This window comes from Mustela nigripes, chromosome 2 (genome assembly GCF_022355385.1).
Source record: "Mustela nigripes isolate SB6536 chromosome 2, MUSNIG.SB6536, whole genome shotgun sequence".
NCBI classification, from domain to species: Eukaryota; Metazoa; Chordata; class Mammalia; order Carnivora; family Mustelidae; genus Mustela; species Mustela nigripes.
The window spans coordinates 150,872,973-150,899,506 of record NC_081558.1 but is presented as its reverse complement, the minus strand read 5'-3'; the positions used below and the strand labels follow the sequence as shown (position 1 = coordinate 150,899,506).

Below are 26,534 nucleotides of genomic sequence, written 5' to 3'. Positions count from 1 at the left end.
ATATTTATCTCATCCCTTCTAATGAGGGATATTTTATCTCTCTTGGGAAGATACCCAGAGAGGAATCAGTTTCCATATTTCCAGTAAACAAGAGTCCTGGGTAATTTTAAATGTGCATGGGGAAGTCTTATGGGGATCGCCTGGAACAAGCAGATGTGACATGTAGCAATTAAGAGTGATATTGCTAGGGGAAAAAATGTCTCCTGACCTGTGTTACTGGAGGACAGCAGCGATGGTAACTGCCCCAACTGCAGAGATGAAACAGGGCATTCCTGAAGTCCCTTAAATAGGTCATGCTTCTCCCTGCTTGGACCTCCCACACCAGTCCTCCTTCCTCCTGGCTGGGACTGCCCCCTAACTTAAACCGCCAATCTCACCTATGCAACCATCCTTTTTTTTAAAAAAGCTTTATTTATTTGAGAGAGAGAGAGCAAGCAGGGAGAGGGGCATAGTGGGAGAGAGAGAGAGAGAGACACACACAGCATCTCCAGCAAACAGAGCCTGAAGTGAGGCTTGATACTGCAACCCTGGGATCAGGACTGAGTCAATCAAGAGTCCCATGCTTAACCAACTAAGCCATTCAGGCTTCCCTATGGAACCACTCTTATTATCCCTTCAGGAACAGCTAACATTATTCTTGAAAAGAAGCCTCCTGATTCTCCAGACTGGACAAAGCTCTCCCTTTAAAAAGGGATCATTGAGGGCAACCCTGTCCAGACTCCTCTCACTCTTGAGAGCTTTTTCTGTATCTTCACTTAATAAACTTCTATTATTTTCACTCAATAAACTTCTATTGCTTTACTCACTCTCCTTTGTCTGTAAGATTCATTTCTTGACTCTGTGAGACAAGAACTTAGCTCTCCCGCAATGTTTTGGTGCCAAAACCTGGGTTCGCTTCCACTGAAGGGCGCAGGAACCACAGGATACTTTGGGGACCTCGTGAAGAGGAATCCACCCACATCTATAGTATTGCAGGCATGTCTGAGGGCAAGCACTGGGCTTGGCATCTGGCCTGGAGAGGCAACTAAAAGTTCAACCTAGAGATTCCTTATGAAAGTTCCAACAGGGGTGCCTGGGTAGCTCACTTGGTTAAAGCCTCTGCCTTCAGCTCAGGTCATGATCCCAGGGTCCTGGGATCGAGTCCCGCATCAGGCTCTCTGCTCAGCAGGGAGCCTACTTCCCTTCCTCTCTCTCTCTGCCTGCCTCTCTGCCTACTTGTGATCTCTGTCTGTCAAATAAATAAATAAAATGTTAAAAAAAAAAAGTTCCAACAAAAGCAGAATCTAAAAGATCTATATGATCATTCTTGCTGAGCTTATGTAAATAATTATGCTGTTTGTTAAAACTGGACTTGTTTTAAAATAAGTTAGTCTTCTTTGGCTATCTCTGGGAATGAGGGTTATTATAGAGAGAAATTATGTTTCAATAACACACCTTTGCTGATGTTAAATTTTAGTTCTGATTGTCTTTGACTGTTGTTGGCCTAAGCTAGACAACTTGAGGTAAACTCCAGAGAAACTGCCACAATAGCTCATGTATAGACAATTTCCTTGCTTGTTATTCTGTGGAATAACAGGACCCCATGGACATATGGTTATTTGAACAACTGGGAAATGGGACAGATTCCCGAGTAAGTGTATAACTCAGCTATCACCTTGGCCAATTCTATGTGGCTGGGATGACAAGATCACTCTTTAAAAGCCAGAGGGTACCAGATGGGGATAATGGATGGCCCCACTTTCTTTATGATTAGACAGGATGATACACCTGTGGGTGCTCTTATTTCCTGAGACAAGTCTTCTCCCATTTGCCAGTGACTCCTTGTAATTAGGATATTGTTAAGGCTGGACCTCAAACAAAAAGGGCTTCTTGAAGGTTTCATCCCTCATAGTCTTTTATCCTAGAAGCCACCTCTACTGACATACAGTAGCAAACAAAGGCTCTAACCAAGCATACAGCAGACCTCCTGGTAAAAAGAGTCTCAAAGCTCACCATGGGGTTTGTAGGATTTACTTAGGACTGCAATATAAAATAAGCAAAACAGGATGCTTGCTCAGCAAGACTCTAAATGATACTAGATCAGGCACTGGATGCACTCAAGCAAAAATTAAATGAAGTCAAAGAAGCACTTCCCAAGAACTGTGCCACTATTGCTATACCACTTGGGGTGCGAGAAACTTGACATGTGTTTTAACATTACAGTTAATTCTTGCAAGGTGTCCCAATTAATAGGGGACATTTGTGATCAATTAAGATCAAGATATCCACTGATCAAAATTGGTAACTGAGGATCTTATTTAAGGGATGTGATCACAATTTGGGGCCTAATAAATGTTCATCCTTTTGCATGTGCTGAGGCATGTACCCCTTGCTGCCCATCATGACCCTCTGGAGCCACACCACAATCCCCTGGAGCAACCCTTGAATAGATTCTAACTGCCATACAGCCCACCACCCCCATTTCAGCAGGAAGCAGCCAGAGTGGCCACCATCCTATTCTCTAACGGCAGGTAAGTTATTCCAGGGAGAGGAATGAGGAAGGGATAGGCAGGGCTAGGTAGGGAGAGATAGATAGCGGGCTCTGCGATCAGATCACAGAAATCCTGGAAATGTGGAGAAGTGGGGAAACCAGAGATAAGGGAACAAACTGGACCATCCTGCCCTAGGTGTGGGGGGGTGGGTGTCTTTTATGATAATAACCTGTGGCCAACAAAGAATAATGAAACCCTAGCGGAGGTGGGCCATTGAAGGTGTTATCACTAGTCCTTGCTCAGTGGTGATATCGATAGAGATGTTAAAAGGATTTAAGTTCCCTGGTTGGCTTTCTATAAAAGACCAACCCTAAAGGCCCTCCTAGGCCTGTATGGACCCCTCTCTCTGGAGAGCTTTTTCTCTATTTTCACTTAATAAACTTCTATTATCTTTGCTTACATAAATAAATAAATAAATATTTCTTAAAAGGGATCATTGATCCTACAACTACTTCTCTTTCCTGGGACTTAACACTAATATGTTTTTTCAATTTTTTCCTTTTAAAACATGTCGTTCCTGGGACTCCTGGGTGGCTCAGTAGATACGCATCTGCTTTCGGCTCAGGTCATCATCTCAGGGTCCTGGGATTGAACCCTGTGTCTGGCTCTCTGCTTGGAGGGGAGCCTGCTTCTCCTGCTCCTCACCCACCCACCCCACCCCATGCTCTCTCTAGCTATCTCTGTCTCTCTCTCAAATAAATAAAATCTTTAAAAAAAGAGAGAGAGAGAGAAAAAAAGAACCCCCCCATGTCTTTCCTGCTAGACTGTAACTGCTGTGAGGGCAGCGGGTTTCTGTGTCATTCACTCATGTCACCCTAGCATGTACTAACTGTACATGCTAGGGTGACAGGCACACTGTGAGCGCTCAATTACTTGTTAACTCAATACAAGCTGGAAGACAGAAAAATTCTTATAAGATTAAGACAGCAAAATAGAACAAAGAGTGAAGGAGATGAGAAATGGACTAAATCAAAAAGAAAAGAGATGATCATATGGGAACCCAAGTGGGCCAGTTAACAGTAGGTGAAGGGGGAAAAAAGGAAGAACTGGCCTATGTTGAAAAGACTTAGAAAATAAATCCAAAAATCAAGACAAAACTTATTTAAAGCAGCTTTTACACCTGAGCTAAGGTGTTCAATCCACTAACGAAGTGGAAGAAAGTCATCATCCAGACTGGAGATGCTCAGGACACCACACAAAGATATAAAGTTCAGCTCACACATTCAAGGAAATGTCAGGGCCACTTAAGCTCTTAAACACTGTGTTTCTCCTGAACATGATTAATTTTTTTCAGTACACCCATTAAAATGATTTCTCAAAACAGAAAGAAACATATTCAAAAAAATGTCAACTTTCTGTGTGAATTTCAGACAGATACAGATGTTTAGCTTTACCAATGACTAAAATTTTAAAGTAAATAATTCAACTCTGAATTCTCTCTCCCTCCAGTCAGAACAACAGTCCCATTTCCTCGTCAGGGATGGGACTGGCCTTCAGGAGGCCTTGTGCCTCTACCAGAAATCACATCGCTTTTCTAGGTAGGACCATTTAGCCCCATCTCCCAGAAAAGATTTTTCATCATTTCAGAATCACAGTGAATGAGACTCAAGCCAGCAAAGCAAAGATTCCTACAGAGAATGTGCACATGATGTCACACAGAACTCGAGAATTATTTTTTTAACTGATGAATGTGAAGTTTTTCTGCTTTTTCTTTGCATTTTCTGGGAAGGAGTAAAATTAATAGAAGGTACAACTAAAGGAGAAGAAATATGTAACTTTCTATTTCTTTTTTTTTTTAAGATTTTATTTATTAATTTGTCACAGAGAGAGAGAGAGAGCACAAACACGGAATGGGGCAGCCAAAGAAGCCTGGTTCCTGCTGAGCAAGGAGCCCAATGTGGGACTCAGTCCTGGGACCATGACCAGAGCTGAAGGCAGTCAGTTAGCAACTGAGCCACCCAGGCATCCCCATTTTCTATTTCTGATAATCAAGATAGATGTCCAAAAAAAGTTAAAAGAGGTATATTTAAAGAAGAGACTTCTGAGGCATCTGGGTGGTTCAGCTGGTTGGGCATCCGACTCTTGATTTAGGCTCAGGTCATGATCTCAGGGTCCTGAGATCAAGCAACCTTTTGGGCTTCATGCTCAGTGTGGAGGTCTGCTTGAGATTCTCTCTCACCCCCCTTCCTCTACCCCTCCCCCACATGTGTGCTCTCTCTCTCACTCTCAAATAAATAAATAAATCTAAAAAAAAAAAGAAGAGACTTCTAAGTGATAAACTTTTATAATAATAACTTATAAACAAGTAATCTTATGCTTATAAGGCAGGTGCAGGCTCATGGAGAAGGAGAGAGAAAGGAAGAAAGGAGATGGACTGGCATTTTCTTCCTAGAGTTTTATGTTTTCTGCCAACAGAATTGGCTTTTTCTTTAAACAATTCAGCTTAGTTCAAATTAGCAAAGTAGAAAATTACAGCCTGCTCCATAATTTAATCAGAGATACCCACTGTCAGTTCTTTGGTATGTAACATTTCACACCTTCTGCATGAAATAGGGCTATATAATATACAGCTATTCATTATTTACAAAAGCCAAAAAGTGGGAACAAGCCAAATGTCCACTGTCTGATGAATGAATAAATAAATTGTGGTGTAGCCACATAATGGATTATTATTCAGCAATAAAAAGAAATGAAGCACTGACACAAGCCACAACATGGGTGACCTTTGCAACACTATACTGAGTGAAAGAAGGCAGTTACAAGACACCATGCATTATTTAACTGCATCCATATGAAATGTCCAGAATAGGCAAACCCATAGAAACAGAAAGTAGATCCATGGTAGCTTAGGGCTGGTGGGTAGAACAAGAATGCCAATGCCTATGGGGGTACCTTTTAGGGGGAATAAAAATGTTCTAAAAGGAGATTATGGTGATGGTTGTGTAGCTCCAAGACAATATGAAAGAACACTGAATTTTACACTTTAAGTAGGCAAATTATATGGTATGTGGATTATAGCTCAATAAAGTTGTAAAATACAAGCAAGAAAGATTTATATAGACTGTCCTGCAACTACCTCCTTAATTTCTCATAGACAGTGTTCTACATCAGTAAGATATACAACTGTGCCATTATATGTGACTGTAAAATGTCCCACTGTATGGATATACTGGTGTTTACTTACTCGATGCTTTAGACAGGAACTTATTTCTAATCACTGTATTAAACACTTAAGCATGTACACATCTTTGCATACCTGTATCACTGTTTTATTAAAAAGGAAAAAAAAGAATAGAACTGAGGGCAAAGGGTCTGCACTCTATAAATTGAAATATATTGCCTGCTTGTCCTCCAGAAACATCAGACTAGTCAATGTTCATTGCAAAGGAAAACAAGAACAGTTTTTTTCTCTATATTTCCATCAGTGCTGAACTTCATCAAACTACTTAATCTCTGCCAACGGCAGGTGACATAATTTTTATGTATATACTTTTTTTTAAGATTTTATTAATTTGAGAGAAAAAGAGAGCATGCACATGCAAGAGCCAGGGGAGAGGCAGAGAGGAAGAAGCAGGGAGCCCAATGTGGGGTTCGATACCAGGACCCCCAGATCATGGCCTGAGCTGAAGGCAGAGGCTTAACTGACTGAGCCATAATTATTAAGAATAGTAATTTTTAATAGTCATTTGATATGATAGCTGTCTATACTTCTGTCCTTTATTCATTCTTTAGTTACCTTTTTTTAAAATCATACTTATTTAATTGGGAGAGAGAGTGAGAGAAACAGAAAGCAGGAGCAAGGGGAGGGGCAGAAGGAGAGGAAGAAGCAGACTCCCCACTGAGCATGGAACCCAATGGGTGCGGGGCTCGACACCAGGACCATGACCCGAGCTGAAGTCAAACACTTAACTGACAGAGCCACCCAGACACCCCAATTCTTTAGTCATCTTTATTAATTTTTCTGACGTATGCTACAAATCGTTCTTACCAACTTGTCTTTTAACTTTGCTCATGGCACCTCTCTCCTTACACATTCTAATAATTTATACACTTAAATTTATTGCTTTTTTCTTTATGGTATCTGGCCTTAACGCCTAGCCTTTTGCCATCCCAGTGTCATAAAAAAAAATCCTATATTTTCTTCTAGCATAGGTCCTTTTATGTCTCAACCGAACAATCCATTCATTCCCTACTCATCGTCAGTCCTACGGTGTGCTTGAATTCTTTAAGTTGGGCCTGTAAAATGTTTAAAAGATGACTTACCTAATTCTTGAGCCCAATTTATGATGGTACCAGTGTCTCCTGCATTGCTTTCAGCTAAGCATACAACTTCTTGGCCAATCTTCCACCCAATTAGAGGATAAAACCCTTAAAAAACAAAAAAACAATATAAGTCAAATGTAATAAACAGATAAATCATTACAGAGACATCTACAATTTTGACTAACAATTGGATTATCTTAAAAAATAGCAAAGTGGATCTGAAGTCAGTGATTTCAGAAGTTTCTAACCTCATAGCCTCAGTCTCCTCAACTGTAAAATGGTCTGCCTCAGATAGCTCCTATGAGAATAAACTGAATTAAAGCATAAAAAACTTAGTATGCCTGGTATTTGATATGAACAATAAACATTAGCTTTTAGTAGCTGTAGGCATATCTATTTCTCTAAAAACACACAAACAGAGCCAACTACATTCTTTTATTTATTTGTGAAGGCTCCTAGGTAGAAACAACCTAATACCATGATGAAATTTTCTATCTTCCATTTTCCAAGTTAGGGAGAAAGGAGGAGCTTAAGGCAGGGATTGAAGGTAAGAAAAAGATTTTAAAACTACCTCTTTGTAACCATGTTAAGAGACCACAGCCCAGAGTAAGAGCCCATAGGCCTCCTAGGGTATAATTCCACAATATAAATTTCTTGGTTTACATAACCTAGGATATCTTCCATCACAGAAACCAATTTCTTGGCAACAGTCATTAAATATGTGTGGAATATTAATTGAGAATTACCATCCCCCCCAAAAAAAAATCACAAAAAGAACTGCTAACTCATAAGAGAAAATTTAGAGGCCTAGGAGAATGCTTTAGACAAATATTACAGGTATTACAGGTAAATATTTAGTAAACTGACCAAAATACCCTAATACTGAGTTTTCTATAATAACGTCTGTCTCTGGGCGTCTGGGTGGCTCAGTGGGTTAGGCCTCTGCCTTCAGCTCAGGTCGTGATCTCAGGGTCATGGGATCGAGCCCCGCATTGGGCTTTCTGCTCAGCAGGAAGCCTGCCCCCCCACCTGTCTCTCTGCCTACTTGTGATTTCTCTCTGCCAAATAAATAAATAAAACCTTTAAAAAAATAATATCTGTCTCATTTTTTATGCTTTTAAGGAAAACAGGGAAATGGAAATTAACTGTCTCTAAGAATAACAGTGAAAAATACGTTAGAAAGTATTCAATATAAAATGGGAAAAGTATCACAAAAGTTAAATATGAAATGATATTTTATCAATAAAAAGGATAAATTCTAACTATTTACCTGCAATACTATGTTGAAGGTTATTTCCAGTATTAATATCCAAAAATGTCCCAGTTCCCATGGTTAGTTTCACATCTCCTGTGTGGAAGCAGCACTCTCCAAACATGGCTGATTGCTGATCGGCGACCTGCCAAAAATGTTCAAATATAAGATCGCTAGGCATGAGGAGTGGCCCATTTCACTGTATCCCACTGTCTTCTATATTGTATTCTCATGGGTCAACATCTTATTTTCTTTTCTCCTTTTCCTTAAGGAAAAAAAAAAGCCCTGGAAAAAACAAAGAGCAACAATAAGCTAGAAGTCTCTTCAGGACTAACATTGTATGGTAACCAATATGCCTCAGGAATTCTTAATAGGCAATCTACTTTATGACTTTTAAATATCACAGGAAAAATCTGAGAAATAAAGGTCAGAATAAAAATTATCTGGAATAAAAACAAAGATTTTTCAACTTAAAAGTGGTTTCATTCATTCATTCATTCAAAATAACTGACCTCACAAATTTCTCTCTCTCTTTTTTTAAAGATTTTATTTATTTATTTCACAGACAGAGATCACAAGTCAGACAGAGATCACAGGTAGGCAGAGAGGCAGGCAGAGAGAGAGGGGGAAGCAGGCCCCCCCGCTGAGCAGAGAGCCCGATATGGGGCTCAATCCCAGGACTCTGGGATCATGACCTGAGCCAAAGGCAGAGGCTTTAACCCACTGAGCCACCCAGCTGCCCCACAAATTTCTCTTTTAATAAGAGTGATAGGTGTATGCTTAATATAAAGAGATATAGGCCAAAAGTACACATTCCCAACTATACATTTTTGTTAAAAAAAATTATAACATTTTGTTAAAATAATTAAATGTAAATTGTCAAGTAACAATGTTCAACAGAGTAAATTTTAAAGCTCTATTTGGCTTTATTAATTGATGCATCCATTCTAGCAGAGGTGAGCTCCAAAGGGCTAAAGAAAAGGAAAGTTTTTAAAAGTAAAACAAGAACAGAGAAAAAAGGAAACTATTAGCAAAGAACCCATTGTTTTGGGAACAGTTGCCCTCCTAAGGTGGACAGAAGGGGTCTATCATTAAATTTCCTAACGCTGACCTAGAAATTCCCATGTTGACCCGGTAAGGGTTACATTTCTGGGGAGCTGAAACTATAGGTGGATTAGCTATTAAGTCTTGGTTTACTGGCTTGGAGCTGCTACCTTAGGCCTGTGTTTTCCTTATTAACAATTTCCTCCCTTTTGATCAGACTCTCAGTTTAACTGAGAGATGCAATCAAAATTTAAAGCATTAGCAGCATTCTCCAACACCACTCCAGAGTTCTCACAGCTGTTACTGATCCTCTGTGTGGTATTCACAGGTCATGATGGGTTTTTGCTTAATTTCTGTGAAATGCACAGGTTACAACTTCAGGTTTACAATTTTTAAGTCAGTTGTCCTCTTCATTCCTTTTCTAATTTTCCCGTCTTAGGGAGATCATTTGCTTGGTGCTTGGCAGCTAACATGCATGTAAAGCTTTTGAGAGAATACAATGTACCGGGGAGATTATTACAATAACTATAAACAGGATAATTCCCAGTATTTGGAGTGCACTTCAAAGCCATGGTTCCCAAGACCCAAAACAATTAAAATCAAATAAGTCAAAGACTCCACTGAAGACATTACTCTTTTAAGCCAAGCAGCTTGCTCAGTGATCTTATGTAATTAAGTTTTGAAATCCCCAGAAGGGTTAGTCCAAATACAGCAGGTGGTACTGACCAGAGCAGAGATTCCCCCTTGCTGGGCTAAAAAGTAATCGAGGGCTATCCTATTATCAAGAACAGCCTTGGCTAAAGAATCTAAGGATGGCTGTTGGGCCTCTGCTGCTTTAGCAGCAGATTCTGCAGTAATTTCAAGAACTGAGGGGAATTTCCTGATCATAGGCTTATTTACATTTACCCCTAACCAAGGAAGTAGGGACCTACCAAGAGGAGTGAATTCCTGAATCATGAAAGCCTCCTGGCAGGTCCTTTCTAGCTCAACAACGTAACTTCAAGGGAGTCACCCAAAGAATTGTCTTATTTGGCTTGTGAAAAAATAGGGGCTCAGTTAGATTTTTTCCTAGCCTGAACTAAAAGGTTATTCTAAATTCCAAAGACCCTGAAGCAATGGCCTGTGGAGAAACAGATGACAGCATTAACTTTCCGGGCTAATGCCAGAATAAAAAAAAGAAGGAGAAAGGGTTGTACATTTAGTTAAAGTTTAGTCTTGATTCATCATCTTGGGGAGAAGCATTCTGTCCCACATCAGCTACTTCTTTTCCTCATCAATTTGATTTGGAGGTGTCTCCAAGCATCTCTAGAAGACCTGGTTGGAGGTGGAACCTTCACAAGCTGTGAGATATGTACTCAAGGCTCCATCCCTTCTAGTTTTGCAGCAGTGCCAGTGATCAGGAGCACCTGGTAAGATTCCTCTTCCACTGGGACTCAAGGGCCATCTTCTTCTGCTAATGTTTCCAGAATACCTAATTATCCCAGCTCAGTATACAGCTTCTGATAGAATTCCAAGAAGTTCTGCAAGGTTTTCATTAAGGTTCGTATGATTTGCCCAGTGAAGTGGATGCCTCGATCAGTGGAGATTGTGGAAGTATGCCCCAAATGGGAAACACGTTTTCTAATAGTTTCCCTGCTACTGTGAGGGCATCACAGTCTTGCAGCAGGGAAAGGCTTCAACCCATCCACAAAACATACAATGAATAACAAGAACATATGGGTAACCCCTAGTAACTAGCAGCTGGAATGAAGTCCAGCTGCAGATGTTCAAAGGGTCCAGAGGGATAGGTCTGAGGCTCTGGGAACAAAATCAGTTTTCCCAGGATGACCTGACAAGTCAGGAATTGCTGGTAGATTATTTTTACAATATTACAGAAGTCTCCCCACCAACGTCTATTCATAATTTTGGGTCATCTTGAATGCCATATGGTTAGTGAAGGAATGTAAAAACTGAAAAATAGGGTTTACCAGGGAACTGGGAAAAACTAAGCAGCCATCTTAGTTTTCCCATAGCCCAACTATTCATTTAATTGACAGCCAGTATTTACCCACCTTTATTCCTCTGATTCAGCAGCAGACTGTTGCCATGTTACAGGACATCAGGATGGCAAAAGTGTGGCAATGAGGGGCTTTTTTATTTTCTTTTTTTTTGCAGAAGCAGAATGGACTTCATGCACATATGCCAATATCTTACAACATAAATAAGGTCTTTTTTATTTGATAATGCTTCTGATGTAATTTAACATATCACATAAGCTTAAATAGTTTAGCAAATTCTTTGGTATGCTCCAGGTCAAAGAGACTTAAGCCAATGAAAAGTCCAAACAAACAAACTTCATCCTCTTAAAGCAGAGAGAGAACCAAATTCTCGTTTTGCACTAGCTTAGTTTTGATACTAAAACTTACCTGTTCCAATCTTTAGTCAGTCCTGACCACATACACAATTCCTTGTCAGAGATTCCCTTCTTTATACAACTGTTTTTCCCTCAAAGAATATATCTCCATCCTCATACTTTTTTTTTAATCAAAAACATGTATTTTACTTCCCTTGCATATGGAGATATTTCCCTTATTATTTCTAGTAGTGTTAAGCAAATGGAAATATCAGTTATACCAGCATTCTTTAGACTGGCAAATTTATAAATACATTTTATAATTTTTAGAAGCATTATGTTTTTAATTTTCCAATGTAGCACTAACATATCCAAAATATATTACAGTTTTTCTGTAACAAGAAGCCATGAGTAGATATTTCTTTTTTTTTTTTTTTAAGATATTCTTAAGTAATCTCTATACCCAATGTGGGGCTTGAACTTACAAACCTGAGATCAGAGTCGCAGGCTCCACTACGCCAGCCAGACACCACAAGATAAACAAACCTATGTTTAGTAATTGATATTTTAGTATTTCATCTTATTTACAAATGATATAGATATTTAATGAATTCAACTTAATTCATTACTTAATCTAACTTAGAAAAACTTTAGGATGGGGTACCTGAGTGGCTCATTCCTTAAGCAACTGCTTTTGGCTCAGGTCCTAATCCCAGGGTCCTATGGATCAAGTCCCACATTGGGCTCCCTGCTCAGCAGGAAGCCTGCTTCTCCCTCTCCCACGCCCCCTGCTTGTGTTCCCTCTCTCACTGCCTCTCTCTGTCAAATAAATAAAGTTTTTAAAATGAAGAAAAACTTTAGGGTGTTAGGTTACCAAAAAGATTTGGGAGACTATTTAACAGATTACCTAAATTTTTTATTTTATTTATATCTATTTACTTGTTCTTAATAAATATGCTTGTATTACCCATAAGAACTTCTCGAGACATCAGATAAAGTCAGTCATTCTTCTAAGTTATTTTTTAAAAATTTATTTATTTGACAGAGAGAGTAGAGGAGGGGCAGAGAGAGAGAGAGAGAGAATCTTGAGCAGACTCTCCCAAGTGCAGAGCCTGATGTGGGACTTGATCTCATGAACCCAAGATCCCCTCAGCTGAGATCAAGAGTTGGATGCCTAACTGACTGAGCCACCCAGGTGCCCCCTGCCAAGCTATTTTTTTTTTTTATCTGTAACAGAAATTATATTACCTTATTCAACTTTAAGTGAATTAAGGCAGAATGAAAGTTTTAATTTTAATGCTGATAACTCTAAAGGCATGTCTACTTTAATATTCTTTAAAGATCTGTTTATTTTATTTATTTATTTTTTTTAAAGATTTATTTATTTATTTATTTGACTGAGAGAGATCACAGGTAGACAGAGAAGGCAGGCAGAGAGAGAGAGAAGCAGGCTCCCTGCTGAGCAGAGAGACCGATGTGGGACTTGATCCCAGGACCCTGAGATCATGACCTGAGCCGAAGGCAGCGGCTTAACCCACTGAGCCACCCCGGCGCCCCAAAGATCTGTTTATTTTAGAGAGAGCGAGAGAATGTGCATGTGCATGTGCACAAGCGGGAGGGGCACGGGGAGAGGGAGAGAGAATTTTAAGCAGACTTCACATGGAGCACAGAGCCCAGTGCGGGTCTCAGTCCCACAACTCAGAGATCACAACCTAAGCCGAAACCAAGAGTTGGCTGCTTAATGGTGCTACCCAGGTACCCTAAGATATGTCTATGTTAATTAAACCAACAACCTTAAAGTAGCTTTCATATCAAATATTTACCCAGATTTTGTGAGCTTGAGAAAATATTTGGATTCGTTTCTTTCTGAGAGTTTTAGGATATCTAATCCTTACTGGTGTTTACCTTTAAACCAAGTAAACAGAGCTCTTTTACAAATTAATTTTAGCAATACCATCCAGAAGTAGAAAATTATCTCACACTTAATATATACATAGAGAAAGAGAGACAGACAGATGCACACAAAGACCCTATAGTTACTAATATTTGCAGATAAGATTTTTTAAGATTTGTATTTGTCCCTAGGATTAATCTTAAGGAGGTAATGCTAGAGTTTGGGAAAAGAGCTCCTTTGCAGGTTTGTATTTTTAAAAAGTCTTCTTTCCCTTTTTTCTCTCAGTATCTGGAGATTGTGGGCTTTGTTTACATTTCTAAGACATGATAAGACATAAACATCATGGGACAGGGAAAGAATGCAAGTTCCTCCAGGAAGGACTCTGCTTTCCTAGAGCTAAAAATTTACAATCTTTTTGAGATAAACAGGGGAAGTTTTGGGATTGGTAAAGAAATAGGTAAACTCTGAATTGCCTCTAGAGCTATATTTCTAATTTTATAAATATTGCAGAATAAGGACAATTGCTTCACTTCCTCCAGGAACTGGGTTGCAACTTAAATGACATTATAGGTTGATCTACCTACTCAACTCTGTTATTCTCAGTTTCCTTCTTTTTCCCCTGGGGACATGGTTCTAATTTTAAATATTTCTGGTGGTACAGAATAACAACCCATGGGTGTAAGAAAGATCCCCAAAGAGGGTGCAAAGGATATTACCTTCCCAAGATCTAAAGTCACTCCAAATGATAGCCACAGAACCAAAATCTGCATGTCTCATGCGGGCAGAAAGACAAGCCCAGTCACATAAAACTAGAGAAACGAGAAGGCACTACGGATCTCTGGGAGAGAAAGGATCAATAGTCAGTGGGTCTGGATTTGGAAAGGAAGAGAAAATGTGAAATTTTATTTTCCTCTCTAGACTGCACACTACAGATAGAGATTTGGAAGGAACTGGTTCAGGTAAGAATTTTCACCCTTTGCTGTAAGTTTTTCTAGGGTCCCCTCTGTAGGCTCTGGTACCTACCAGACTTTCTCCTTTGCTGTTTGAGGGAATAACGTAGCAGTTTCACCAGAAAATCCCTCCGTTTCAATGACTCTGGGACGGGCCCATATGGGGTCCTCCTATGAAGTAAATACGGGGCTGTATGTAAGGCCAATGTGGTGGAGTTTTGTTTATGGTTGTGTAGTCTTTTCAGAGTGGAAAAAAAATTCAGACAAAGGATTAGTAGAACGAGTACTCCAAGGAGGACAAAGAAGAGCAACAGGAACTACGTTGGTCTTACAGTCTTTTGTTTTGGGCACCTCTTCTCTCTTTTTCACTAGTCTTTTGCAATGAGTCTTTTAATGAAACAATATGGGAATTCTGAAACCTTTTATTTAGAGGCTTCTGCTTGCCAATGAAAACAGGTATCCCATTCTGTTTAATTTGGGAATCCTTCCTTTCAAGTGCACTTCTTAAATGATTTTATCAAATTGGAACAGTCCCCATAATGACCATTGTATTTCTAGGTTGTAATTCTCTGGAAGGCTGGAGCAGTTTGTTAGGATTCTCAGCACAAACAGAGTTAACCTATATTTCTGTCCAGCTGCATCTAGCTACAAATGGTGTGCAACTCATATTTCTGTCTGGACTTATTTGGGGACCCTTGACCTGACAGTTAATGAGCCAAGTTCCCCAGGACACTGAATAAGCTTAGTAAGATTTTGCCATTTTTGCAAGATACCTACAACTTCTAGAACTATAGTTCTTAGACATAAAATAAACAGATGCACTGGAAGGTGGCATGCTTTGACTCTTTAAAATTTAAGGATTCCATTAGCTAAGGCTTGAGTTCTCAGAGCCAAACTAATACCTAAAAGGGATGGGCTACTGGGCCAGGGATCTTGCATGTTTTACAGAGTACCTCATCATATAGAGGTTTTCTTGAGGTTGGTGGGCAAACTTGTATCAATCTAACCCATTTTCTTGAGGTGGTAAGTGCTCTAATAGCCTTCAAATGTTCACCCTGTGCCCACCAATTTTCCAGTTTTTTGGTCTCTGAGATCCCGGTTAGTGATAGCCTTTATCTACACAAAACAAGACAAATATGCACACCTTAATGTATAAGCAACAACCAAGAGATGTTACTGTGCCCCAGCCAAGAGAAGGCCCTGTGCTCACCACAGACAATTCTTGTGGAATCTTAAAATCTTTTTTTTTTTTTTTTTTAAGATTTTATTTATTTATTTGACAGAGAGAGATCACAGTAGACAGAGACGCAGGCAGAGAGAGAGAGAGAGGGAAGCAGGCTCCCTGCTGAGCAGAGAGACCGATGCGGGGCTCGATCCCAGGACCCTGAGACCATGACCTGAGCTGAAGGCAGTGGCTTAACCCACTGAGCCACCCAGGCGCCCCAATTCTTGTGGAATCTTGCTGGGGTTTTCCAGCAATTCCAGGGGAATTATGGCCTGAAAGGCTAGGGATTTGCCATTGGGCAGACATTTTTCCCAGCTCAGCTGGACTCTAGGCAAAACTGCCAGCTCTGGGCATAACCATCTGGCAGTTCAGGCTGTGAAGGAAGGCCATTTACACTGAGGGAGCTTGAGTGAACTAAGAGTGGAGCTCTGACCCAAAAGGGGACTTGCCCATAGCCTCAGGAACAGCAAGAAACACATGAATTCAAAGGGTTCATGGGGTACCATGCCTGTGTTTCTCATTGTCCCCAGATGCTACTGGAAGTTTGCTTTGGATCCTGTTGCTGCCTGCCACCAAATCTGTTAAATAAAAATAATTCAACAAAGGAAATTTTCTTTTCTTTTCTTTTTTTTTAAGATTTTATTTATTTATTTTAGAGAGAATGACAGAGAGAGCCACGGGGCGGGGGAGAGGCAGAGGAAGAAGCAGACTTCCTGCTGAGCAGGGAGTCCAATGAAGGACTCGATCCTAGGACCCTGGGATCATGACCTGAGCAGAAGGCAGACACTTCACTGACTGAGTCACCCAGTGACTCACCCAACTGAGTAAATTTTAAAAATCTAACTGGCTTTATTAATCAATTCATGAATTAGATGGCATCCCATCTAGCAATTACGGGGAGCACCAAAGAGCTACAGAAAAAGAAAGTTTGTTTTTTTTTTTAAGTAGGTTCCACCCCCATCATAAAGCCCAATGTGGGGCTTGAACTCATGACCCTGAAATCAAGACCTGAGCTGAGATTAAGAGTTGGTCACTTTACCAACCAAACCACCCAGGTGCCCCAGAAAAGGAAAAAATAAAATTATTAGCAAAAAAAAAAAAATCCATTGTTTTAGGTAAGGCTGCCCTAAGGGGAAAGAAAGGGGCCTATCAGAAACGCGGAAAAGTTCCGCGTTGACAGGTAAGGGTTACATTTCTGAGGGATTGAAACTGCAGTTAAGGAAGGAATTAAGTCTTGGTTTAGGCTGCCATTTTAGGCCTATTGTTTTCTTCCGCCACCCCCCTTTCTTTCAAGATTTCATTTTTAAGTAATGTCTACACCCAACATGGGGCTCGAATTTACAATCCCAAGATCAAAAGCTGCGTGCTCCACCAATTGAGCCAGCCAGGTGCCCCTCTTTTTAACAACGTATAGTAATATTTTAAAAGCCAAAACTCCTCTAAAGAACACTTTGTCACTAAACTTCGACCGTTCCAGCAATACCTTTATCTAAACTTGAGCCTACCATGAAGTTGATTAAGACTGACCCTCTCTAAATGACCAGGAATTTTTAACTTGGAAATAAACTCCCTTTCTCTCACCTGATTCCTCCACCTACTCTGGCAATCATCCACCTAAGAAAGATGGTCTATATTTCCTGCGTAAGCTATTACAGGAAACCAAAGTCAAGGTTGGAGCTTCCACAGAGCCCCTCAACCAGGGGGCAAATCCTTGAAATTCTCTAAGTTCTAGATCTTTCATCCAGACAGAAAGAGTATAATCAAGAAAGAACCTCAAAAACCTGAAATAATTAATTTTTCACTCTTCTATAGTTTCTCTACTGGTCTATGTTGGCTAAGGATTTTATAAAATATAAATACAACATTTTATTTTAAGTTGCCTTGTCACTGTTTGGTTATACTGTATCAAATAGAAACTAAGCAATGGCCCTATCCTTTGTTTTTTGTCTCAGAGTTATCAAATATAAGTTATCAAATAACACATTATTCAGAATACAACATTAAAAAAATTTACAGTTTTCTGAAAAACAAAATATATATAAAAGTCAGAAAAGATCAGAAAGTGCTTTCATGTCAGAAGACTGGCCCAGTGGGTCCCCTTACCAGAATACATAAAATACTCCTGGTTATATCCAGGGCACATTAACTTAAAAAGAAAAAAATACTTTAATTTTATTCTGCAAGGACCACTAATCCTCTTAAATATAATCCCAACTATCCATGTATATATTATTTAGTTTATACTATGCATGGAGAAACCCTCAAGTTTTCTACTTACCAAGGCCACTATTGGTATAGGCACACCAAATATCTCTTCATCCACTGATCCAAAATTGTGGCTTCAAACAAAATTGATTAAAAAGTCAGTCACAGCTCTAGAAATATTAATTCTAAAATTCAGCAAATTGATTTGTAGACCAAAAAGTTATATAATGAACATACAAGCACCTCAAACAAATAACAAATAACAAAATGCTTTCCCCACTAAGGAAAAATGAATTCAGGGACAATTTTGCTAGTTTCTATAACTGATGTTCACTATTACCTTGTATCCTTCACAGGAGGCAGGATAGACAGTGGTATTGAAAGCAGGGAAGTAAGGATCCTGCTCCAGTGCATCTGAGCATAAAAATATGTCATCAGAATCCAAGCTAAATTATACAAAAATTGTGATTCAAAAGGAAAAAATAACAACTTTACCTTAAAAGGGTCAAATAGTCCAGTTGCACTGGCATTTGAAAAATCCGTGGCAAATTCAGAACCTGAATTCACATTGAAGATATTATATTATCAAGTAGTATCAATCAACAGCTATCCCTAGTTTATAATCTAGACCCCTCTCTGGCCTCAAATTCATTCCAAAATGTATATTTCCACTGCCAAATCTCCAAAGCAATTTCCCACTTAATCTTTTTGAACTTTTATAGTTTACGAAATCTCTTTCATATACATTGTCACATCATGATCCCCAGTTTATTTTGTTATTTCTTTTAAAGATTTATTTATTTGAAAGAAAGAGAGAGAGAGCACTCGAGTCAGGGCAGGAACAGAGGGAGAGAATCTCAAGCAGACTCCCCACGCAGATAAAGACTGATCTCAGGGCTCTATCTCATGACCCTGAGATCATGACCTGAGCCAAAACCAAGAGTTAGAGCTTAACTGACTGCCACCAAAGCATTCTGATCCCCAGTAAGGATAAGGAAAGGGGTTCAAAGGTGTAATATGATTGCCTATAGATTCCCAGCTGCAAAGGACAAATTTGTTATCGTACTCGAGTCTTTACCACTTTTGAAAGTAAAACTGTTCCTCCATCTTGTGTTTGAGGTCTTATCACAATTTAAAAATCACCCTCACCTTACAAATCTAAAATTTATCTACCTTTACTATAACATGTAGTTACTCCAGTACCAAGAAGCAGTATGTCTGGGATAAGGGAAGGGGAAAAAAAGTAAACTCCACTTTTTTAGGTGAATCATTTCTATCAATCAAATTTCAGTTACTTGAAATAGATCTATCAGATCATCTTTACCTTTTGTGAGCTTATGTAACAACCAGGTATCAACAGTCCCAAAGCAGCAATTATCTTCTTCAACCGCATTTTGCACCTAGAAAACACAACATCACAAAACTGACTCAAAAAGGCTAAATTAGGGGTGACTAGGTGGCTCAGTGGGTTAAGCCTCTGCCTTTGGCTTAGGTCATGATCTCAGGGTCCTGGGATCGAGCCCCACACTGGGCTCTCTGCTCAGCAGGGAGCCTGATTCTCCCTCTTGCTCTGCCTGCCTCTCTGTCTACTTATGATCTCTCTCTCTCTGTCAAATAAATAAATAAAATCCTTTTTTTTAAAGGCTAAATTTTGAAGTGTATGATTAAGTGCCAATCAGTAAATACAATATAATCCCATTTTTTGATAAGAATGAATATATATAAAGAAATTATTTTTAAAATATACCCCCAAAAGTTCTAAGCAATTACTATAAGGTAAAAGAGGATTTAATTTTACAAGAAACATGTGTTACTTTTGTGATGAAAAATAAAGCAAATATACATATTTTTAGCTTAGACATATGAATATGTCTACACAAAGTCTAAAACAGGATGGTATACTATGATTACAGTTCAAATCCAACTCACTGTCTATTTCTGTACAGCAAGTTAAGAATGGTTTTTAAATTCTATAATTGTTTTTTAAAAAGAATACTTTGTGACATATGAAAAAGTATATGAAATTCAAATTTCAGGATCCATAGATAAAATGGCACTAGAATGTAGCCATGCTCACCTGTTTCTGTGTTATTTATGGCTGTATTCGCACTACAACGGCAGAGTAGTTGTCACAGAAACCTTATGGCCATCCAAGTCTAAATTATGACTATCTGGCATGTTAAAGAAAAATGTGCTAATCCTTAGCATAAAGCATGCCAAAGGAAACAAAAGTATCACAACCTCTTTAAATTAGCCAACAGAGACAATGAAACGATTGTTGAGCTATCTTTTTTTTTTTTTTTAAATAGGCTCTACACTCAATGTGGGGTGCAAACTCACGACCCAAGATTAAAAGTGGCATGCTCTACTGACTGAGCCAGCCAGGTGCCCTGAGGTATTACTAACATAGTGGAAACCATGCCCTTTATCATACTTCACCACCTCACCAACTCTTATTTGTCCTTCAAGACTAGCAGTTCCTGGCTTTGTCCAAGCCAGCACTCTACGGAAATCTTCTAACCCTTATCTCACATCATTACTCAGCTCCTTAAGAGCAGGACTACATTTCCAAGTCCAACACCTAGGAGGGTTCCTGGTATATAGCATAGGCTTAAAACATGTCTCCTAAATAAATGAGATAAAAAGAATAGCAAATGAATACATTTAAGGGTGAATTATATTTCAACAGCAGAAAGGATCAATAAAATGAAAACACATGACATAAACTCCAAAAAAGAAGTCATTTGTAAAAAAAAAAAAAAAAAAGAAGTCATTTGTAGATTATTTAGATTATTTATAACAAATATTTGAAGATCCCATTCAGGTTTTATACCACTTAAATATGGAGTGCTTAAAGTAATATTACTTTATTTCAAATTCTTTTTAAATTTAGAAACTGTGATTCTAAAATTTGTTCCAGATCAGAGAAAGATTAATCAGTAAGCAGCAACAATGCCTGACAAGTAGTAAGTTCATCTGTTCTTTCAAAAAAACATTTGAGAGTCAGGTCCTCTGATAGGTAGTAGGCCCATTCAAAAACACAGAGTCCATCTTAGGGTTTCCCAAGCTTGCTTTGGGTTAAGAATCCAAATAGCTCTACCCTGTAAGTAAGGGTAAACCAGAAAGACAGGCTCTCACAGGAAATGAAGCTGCTTTGAATCACCTCAATCATTAACCTGGGTTGAAGTAATCCTTGTGCCTCGAAAATGGAAGAAACAGGGCACCTGGGTGGCTCATTTGGTTAAGCAACTGCCTTTGGCTCAGTCATGATCCTGGAGGATCAAGTCCCACAAGGGATTCCCTGCTCAGCAGGGAGTCTGCTTCTCCCTCTGACCCACTACCCTCTCATGCTCTCTATTCTCTCTCTCAAATAAATAAAAAATCTTAAAATAAATTTTTAAAAATCACAAGGAGAGATCACTATTTAACTACTAAAGTGGCTAAAATTTAAAAAAAAGACTGATAATACCAATTATGATGGTACATGAAATATGAAGTCCTCTCATTGATTGATGGTAGGTAAATAAATTATCAAAAACTGTGGGAAAATTTTGGACATTATCCACTAAAAGTGAAGAGAGATATACATACACATTCATGCCCTAAAAACCCCATTCCCATATATAAATACAGCAGAAATGCCTTTACATATACCCCAAAGACAGCATTATTCATAATAGCCCCAAAGTAGAGAAAACTCAAATGCACATGAACAGAATGGATAAATGGATAGTGATAAAAATCATATATTGAACACTAAATAGCAATGAAAATATAAGAAAATTTATTTACACATTAATACAAATTCTTAAAAATTCAGGTAAAACTACAGTGTTGAGCAAAAAAACACCTAAGTAAAAAAGTAAAGTTGAAAGAAAATGGGATACACAGTATCACAATGTTCTACTTCTTGATTCAAGTAGTGTTACACAGATGTTTGCTCCACAATCAATGAGTGGTAAATTTTTGTTTTGTCTGTTTTTCTATATGTGTTATGACTTACAATAAAAAGTTTTTAAAAAAAAATAGAGTAAAGATTCCTGTATTCCATCCCAATATGTAGTGGACACTTAATTTTCCCTCAGATAACCAAATTACTTAAATTTCCCTCAAATAATCAAATCACTATTGTTATTCCTTTACTTTTTCTTCCCTATAGTCCACACACACACATACATACCCACACAATTTTTCCTTACCTCAACCAAGTTCTGTAAAATCCAGGCCAATCTCAAAGAAACGTGCTGGTTTGTGAAACTGAACAAACTGACTGTTAAAAATCGTTTATTTCTAGTAAAAAAGTGCAGCACTCGGCAGAAATTCTGTAATAGCTATTAAAAAAAGACATTTTAGGAAAATACATTTAATGATGTTTGATATTTCTATATTAATTCTACACACATGAAAACAAACCCAATAACAAACAAATCATTCAAGTACTTAAAGGATTTTTAGCATTTAGAGAAAAGAAGTAAAGTAATATTACTCTAAGTGGATAATTTGTATTCTAACATATGAAATGTAACATATCTACTATGACCTTCTTTAGCAAACACAAGAAGTTCAAGATAAAGTCTTTTAAAATAAAAGGGAGAGAGTCAAGGGATAAGGCTATATTCTGATTAGAAACATATTTTTAGTGAAGTCAGTATTAAACTATAAGGGAAACTCCCCTACATATTAAGTACCGAAAATCTGGGGTGTATGATTTCATTTAATACGATCCGTACTTATATCAATCAAAGTTGAAATATATATAGTTTAAAATTTACTTCTTAGTAAGCAAAATCTTAAATTAAAAAGAAAAAGTCTTTCATAGAAAGCCAGCTTTGAGTTTTAAAGTTTGTCAGACATAGTAATAAATAAATAAATAAATAAAAGAATAAAAACTTTATCCTGCCACCTACTATAAGAATGCAGATGGAGGGGGAGGAGTCAAGATGGCAGAGAAGTAGCAGGCTGAGACTACATCAGGTAGCAGGAGATCAGCTAGATAGCTTATCAAACCATTGCAAACACCAATCCAACGGGAGATCAAAGAAAAACAGCAATTCTAGAAACAGAAAATGGACTACTTTCTGAAAGGTAGGACCAGCACAGAAGTGAATCCAAAGTGATGGGAAGATAGACTGTGGGGGGGAGGGGCCGGCTCCTGGCAAGCGGCAGAGCAAAGGAACACAAAATCAGGACTTTTAAAAGTCTGCTCCACTGAGGGACATAGCTCCAGAGGCTAAACCGGGGTGAAGCCGAAGCCGACGTGGGGCCAGCGTGGCCCTAGGTCCCGCAGGGTCACAGAAGGATCGGGGGTGCCTGAGTGTTGCAGAGCTTGCACGTATTAGACCGGGGAAGCCGGCTCATAGCCGAAGAGTGAGCTCTCAGCTCCGGATTACCTTGAACCTGTCGCAGGCTCCTTGAGCTTGGAGCGTGGCCGGAGGCCAGGGAGATGGGAGTGTTTGGGCTCTTTTCTCTGAGGGCACACTGAGGAATGCTCCTCCAGGGCCGGAGACTGGGAAGCCGCCATTTTCATTCCCGTCCTCCGGAACTCTACAGAAAGCGTTCAGGGAACACGAACTGAGCGGATTACTTAGCCCAGCCCCTGATAATTCCGCCTCAGGCAAAGACACTTGAGAATCACTAAAACAGGCCCCTCCCCCAGAAGATCAACAAGAAATCCAGCCAAGACAAAGTTCACCTACCAAGGAGAGCAGCAGAATTCCAGTGGCGGAGAAAGCAAAGCACGGAACTCATGGCTTTCTCCCCATGATTCTTCAGTCTTGCGGTTAATTTAAATTTTTTTTTATTTTTATTTTTTCTGCTAAATTTTTTTTAACTTTTACCCTTTTCTTTTTTAACTTTTTTTCACTAGTTTATCTAATACATATATATTTTTTCTTTTTTATATTTTTTTTCTCTATTTGTTTTCTTTAAAAAATTTTTTTTTCTGAACTTCTTTTTATCCCCTTTCTCCCTCCCACAATTTGGGGTCTATTCTGATTTGCTTAAAGTGCATTTTCCTGGGGTCTTTGCCACCCTTATTTGCTCCTTCATATACTCTTACCTGGACAAAATGACAAGGTGGAAAAACTCACCACAAAAAAAAAGAACAAGAGGCAGTACCAAAGGCTAGGGACCTAATCAATACAGACACTGGTAATATGTCAGATCTAGAGTTCAGAATGACAATTCTCAAGGTTCTAGCCGGGCTCGAAAAAGGCATGGAAGATATTAGAGAAACCCTCTCGGGAGAGACAAAAGCCTTCTGAGAAATAAAAGAACTAAAATCTAACCAAGTTGAAATAAAAAAAAGCTATTAATGAGGTGCAATAAAAATGGAGGCTCTCACGGCTAGGATAAATGAGGCAAAAGAAAGAATTAGTGATATAGAAGACCAAATGACAGACAATAAAGAAGCTGAGCAAAAGAGGGACAAATACTGGACCACAAGGGGAGAATTCGAGATATAAGTAACACCATAAGACGAAACAATATTAGAATAATTGGGATTCCAGAAGAAGAAAGAGAGAGGGGAGCAGAAGGTTTATTGGAGAGAATTACTGTAGAGAATTTCCCTAATATGGCAAAGGGAACAAGCATCAAAATCCAGGAGGTGTAGAGAACACCCCTCAAAATCAACAAGAATAGGTCCACACCCTCTCACCTAATAGTAAAATTTACAAGTTTTAGCGACAAAGAGAAAATCCTGAAAGCAGCCCGGGAAAAGAAGTCTGTAACATACAATGGTAAAAATATTAGATTGGCAGCGGACTTATCCATAGAGACCTGGCAGGCCAGAAAAACCTGGCATGATATATTCAGAGCACTAAACAAGAATAACATGCAGCCAAGAATACTATATCCAGCTAGGCTATCATTGAAAATAGAAGGAGAGGGGCGCCTGGGTGGCTCAGTGGGTTAAGCCGCTGCCTTCGGCTCAGGTCATGATCTCAGGGTCCTGGGATCGAGTCCCACATCGGGCTCTCTGCTCAGCAGGGAGCCTGCTTCCTCCTCTCTCCTCTGCCTGCCTCTCTGCCTACTTGCGATCTCTCTCTGTCAAATAAATAAATAAAATCTTAAAAAAGAAAATAGAAGGAGAGATAAAAAGCTTCCAGGACAAACAAAAACTGAAAGAATTTGCAAACACCAAACCAGCTCTACAGGAAATATTGAAAGGGGTCCTGTAAGCAAAGAGAGAGCCTAGAAGTAGTAGATCAGAAAGGAACAGAGACAATATATAGTAACAGTCACCTTACAGGCAATACAATGGCACTAAATTCATATGTCTCAATAGTGACCCTCAATGTTAATGGGCTAAATGCCCCAATCAAAAGACACAGGGCATCAGAATGGATAAAAAACCAAAACTCATCAATGTGTTGCCTACAAGAAACTCATTTTAGACCCAAGGACACCTCCAGATTTAAAGTGAGGGGGTGGAAAACAATTTACCATGCTAATGGACATTAGAAGAAAGCTGGGGTGGCAATCCTTCTATCAGATCAGTTAGATTTTAAGCCAAAGACTATGATAAGTGATGAGGAAGGACACTATATCATACTCAAAGGGTCTGTCCAACAAGAAGATCTAACAATTTTAAATATCTATGCCCCCAACGTGGGAGCAGCCAACTATATAAACCAATTAATAACAAAATCAAAGAAACACATCAACAATAATACAATAATAGAGAACTTTAACACTTCCCTCACTGAAATGGACAGATCATCCAAGCAAAAGATCAACAAGGAAATAAAGGCCTTAAATAATACACTGGACCAGATGGACATCACAGATATATTCAGAACATTTCATCCCAAAGCAACAGAATACACATTCTTCTCTAGTGCACATGGAACATTCTCCAGAATAGATCACATCCTGGGTCGTAAATCAGGTCTCAACTGGTATCAAAAGATTGGGATCATTCCCTGCATATTTTCAGACCACAATGCTCTGAAGCTAGAACTCAATCACAAGAGGAAATTTTGAAAGAACCCAAATACATGAAGCCTAAACAGCATCCTTCTAAAGAATGAATGGGTCAACCAGGAAATTAAAGAAGAATTGAAAAAATTCATGGAAACAAATGATAATGAAAACACAACAGTTCAAAATCTGTGGGACACAGCAAAGGCAGTCATGAGAGGAAAATATATAGCAGAAAAAGCCTTTCTCAAGAAACAAGAAAGGTCTCAAATACACAACCTAACCCTACACCTAAAGGAGCTAGAGAAAGAACAAGAAAGAAAGCCTAAACCCAGAAGGAGAAGAGAAATAATAAAGATCAGAGCAGAAATCAATGAAATAGAAACCAAAAACAAAAGGAAACAAAAAAGCAAAAACAAAAAAACAAAAAACAATAGAACAAATCAATGAAACTAGGAGCTGGTTCTTTGAACGAATTAATAAGATTGATAAATCCCTGGCCAGACTTATCAAAAAGAAAAGAGAAAGGATCCAAATAAATAAAATCATGAATGAAAGAGGAGAGATCAGAACTAACACCAAAGAAATACAATTATAAGAACATACTATGAGCAGCTCTATGCAAACAAATTTGACAATCTGGAAGAAATGGATGCATTCCTAAAGACATATAAACTACCAAAACTGAACCAGGAAGAAAGAGAAAACCTGAACAGACCGATAACCAGTAAGGAGATTGAAAGAGTCATCAAAAATCTCCAAACAAAAGCCCAGGGCCAGACAGCTTCCCAGGGGAATTCTACCAAACATTTAAAGAAGAACTAATTCCTATTCTCCTAAAACTGTTCCAATAAATAGAAATGGAAGAAAAACTTCCAAACTCATTTTATGAGTCCAGCATCACCTTGATCCCAA

At 38.8% G+C, this 26,534-nt stretch overlaps 1 protein-coding gene across 3 annotated transcripts in view; it reads right to left on the bottom strand.

Annotated features, from left to right (window-relative positions):
* The window catches only part of GK5 (glycerol kinase 5), an 87,638-nt gene that overhangs the window by 28,540 nt on the left and 32,564 nt on the right, over nucleotides 1–26,534 (bottom strand). For all 3 annotated transcript variants that reach the window (XM_059391817.1, XM_059391818.1, XM_059391819.1), the window contains 7 exons: nucleotides 21,896–22,027; nucleotides 19,021–19,096; nucleotides 18,192–18,253; nucleotides 18,037–18,110; nucleotides 17,770–17,830; nucleotides 8,065–8,191; nucleotides 6,795–6,899 (listed from right to left, as the gene is read on the bottom strand). In XM_059391817.1, coding sequence (XP_059247800.1) covers nucleotides 6,795–6,899; nucleotides 8,065–8,191; nucleotides 17,770–17,830; nucleotides 18,037–18,110; nucleotides 18,192–18,253; nucleotides 19,021–19,096; nucleotides 21,896–22,027 — 637 coding nt within the window. The remainder of the gene's footprint in view (nucleotides 1–6,794; nucleotides 6,900–8,064; nucleotides 8,192–17,769; nucleotides 17,831–18,036; nucleotides 18,111–18,191; nucleotides 18,254–19,020; nucleotides 19,097–21,895; nucleotides 22,028–26,534) is intronic.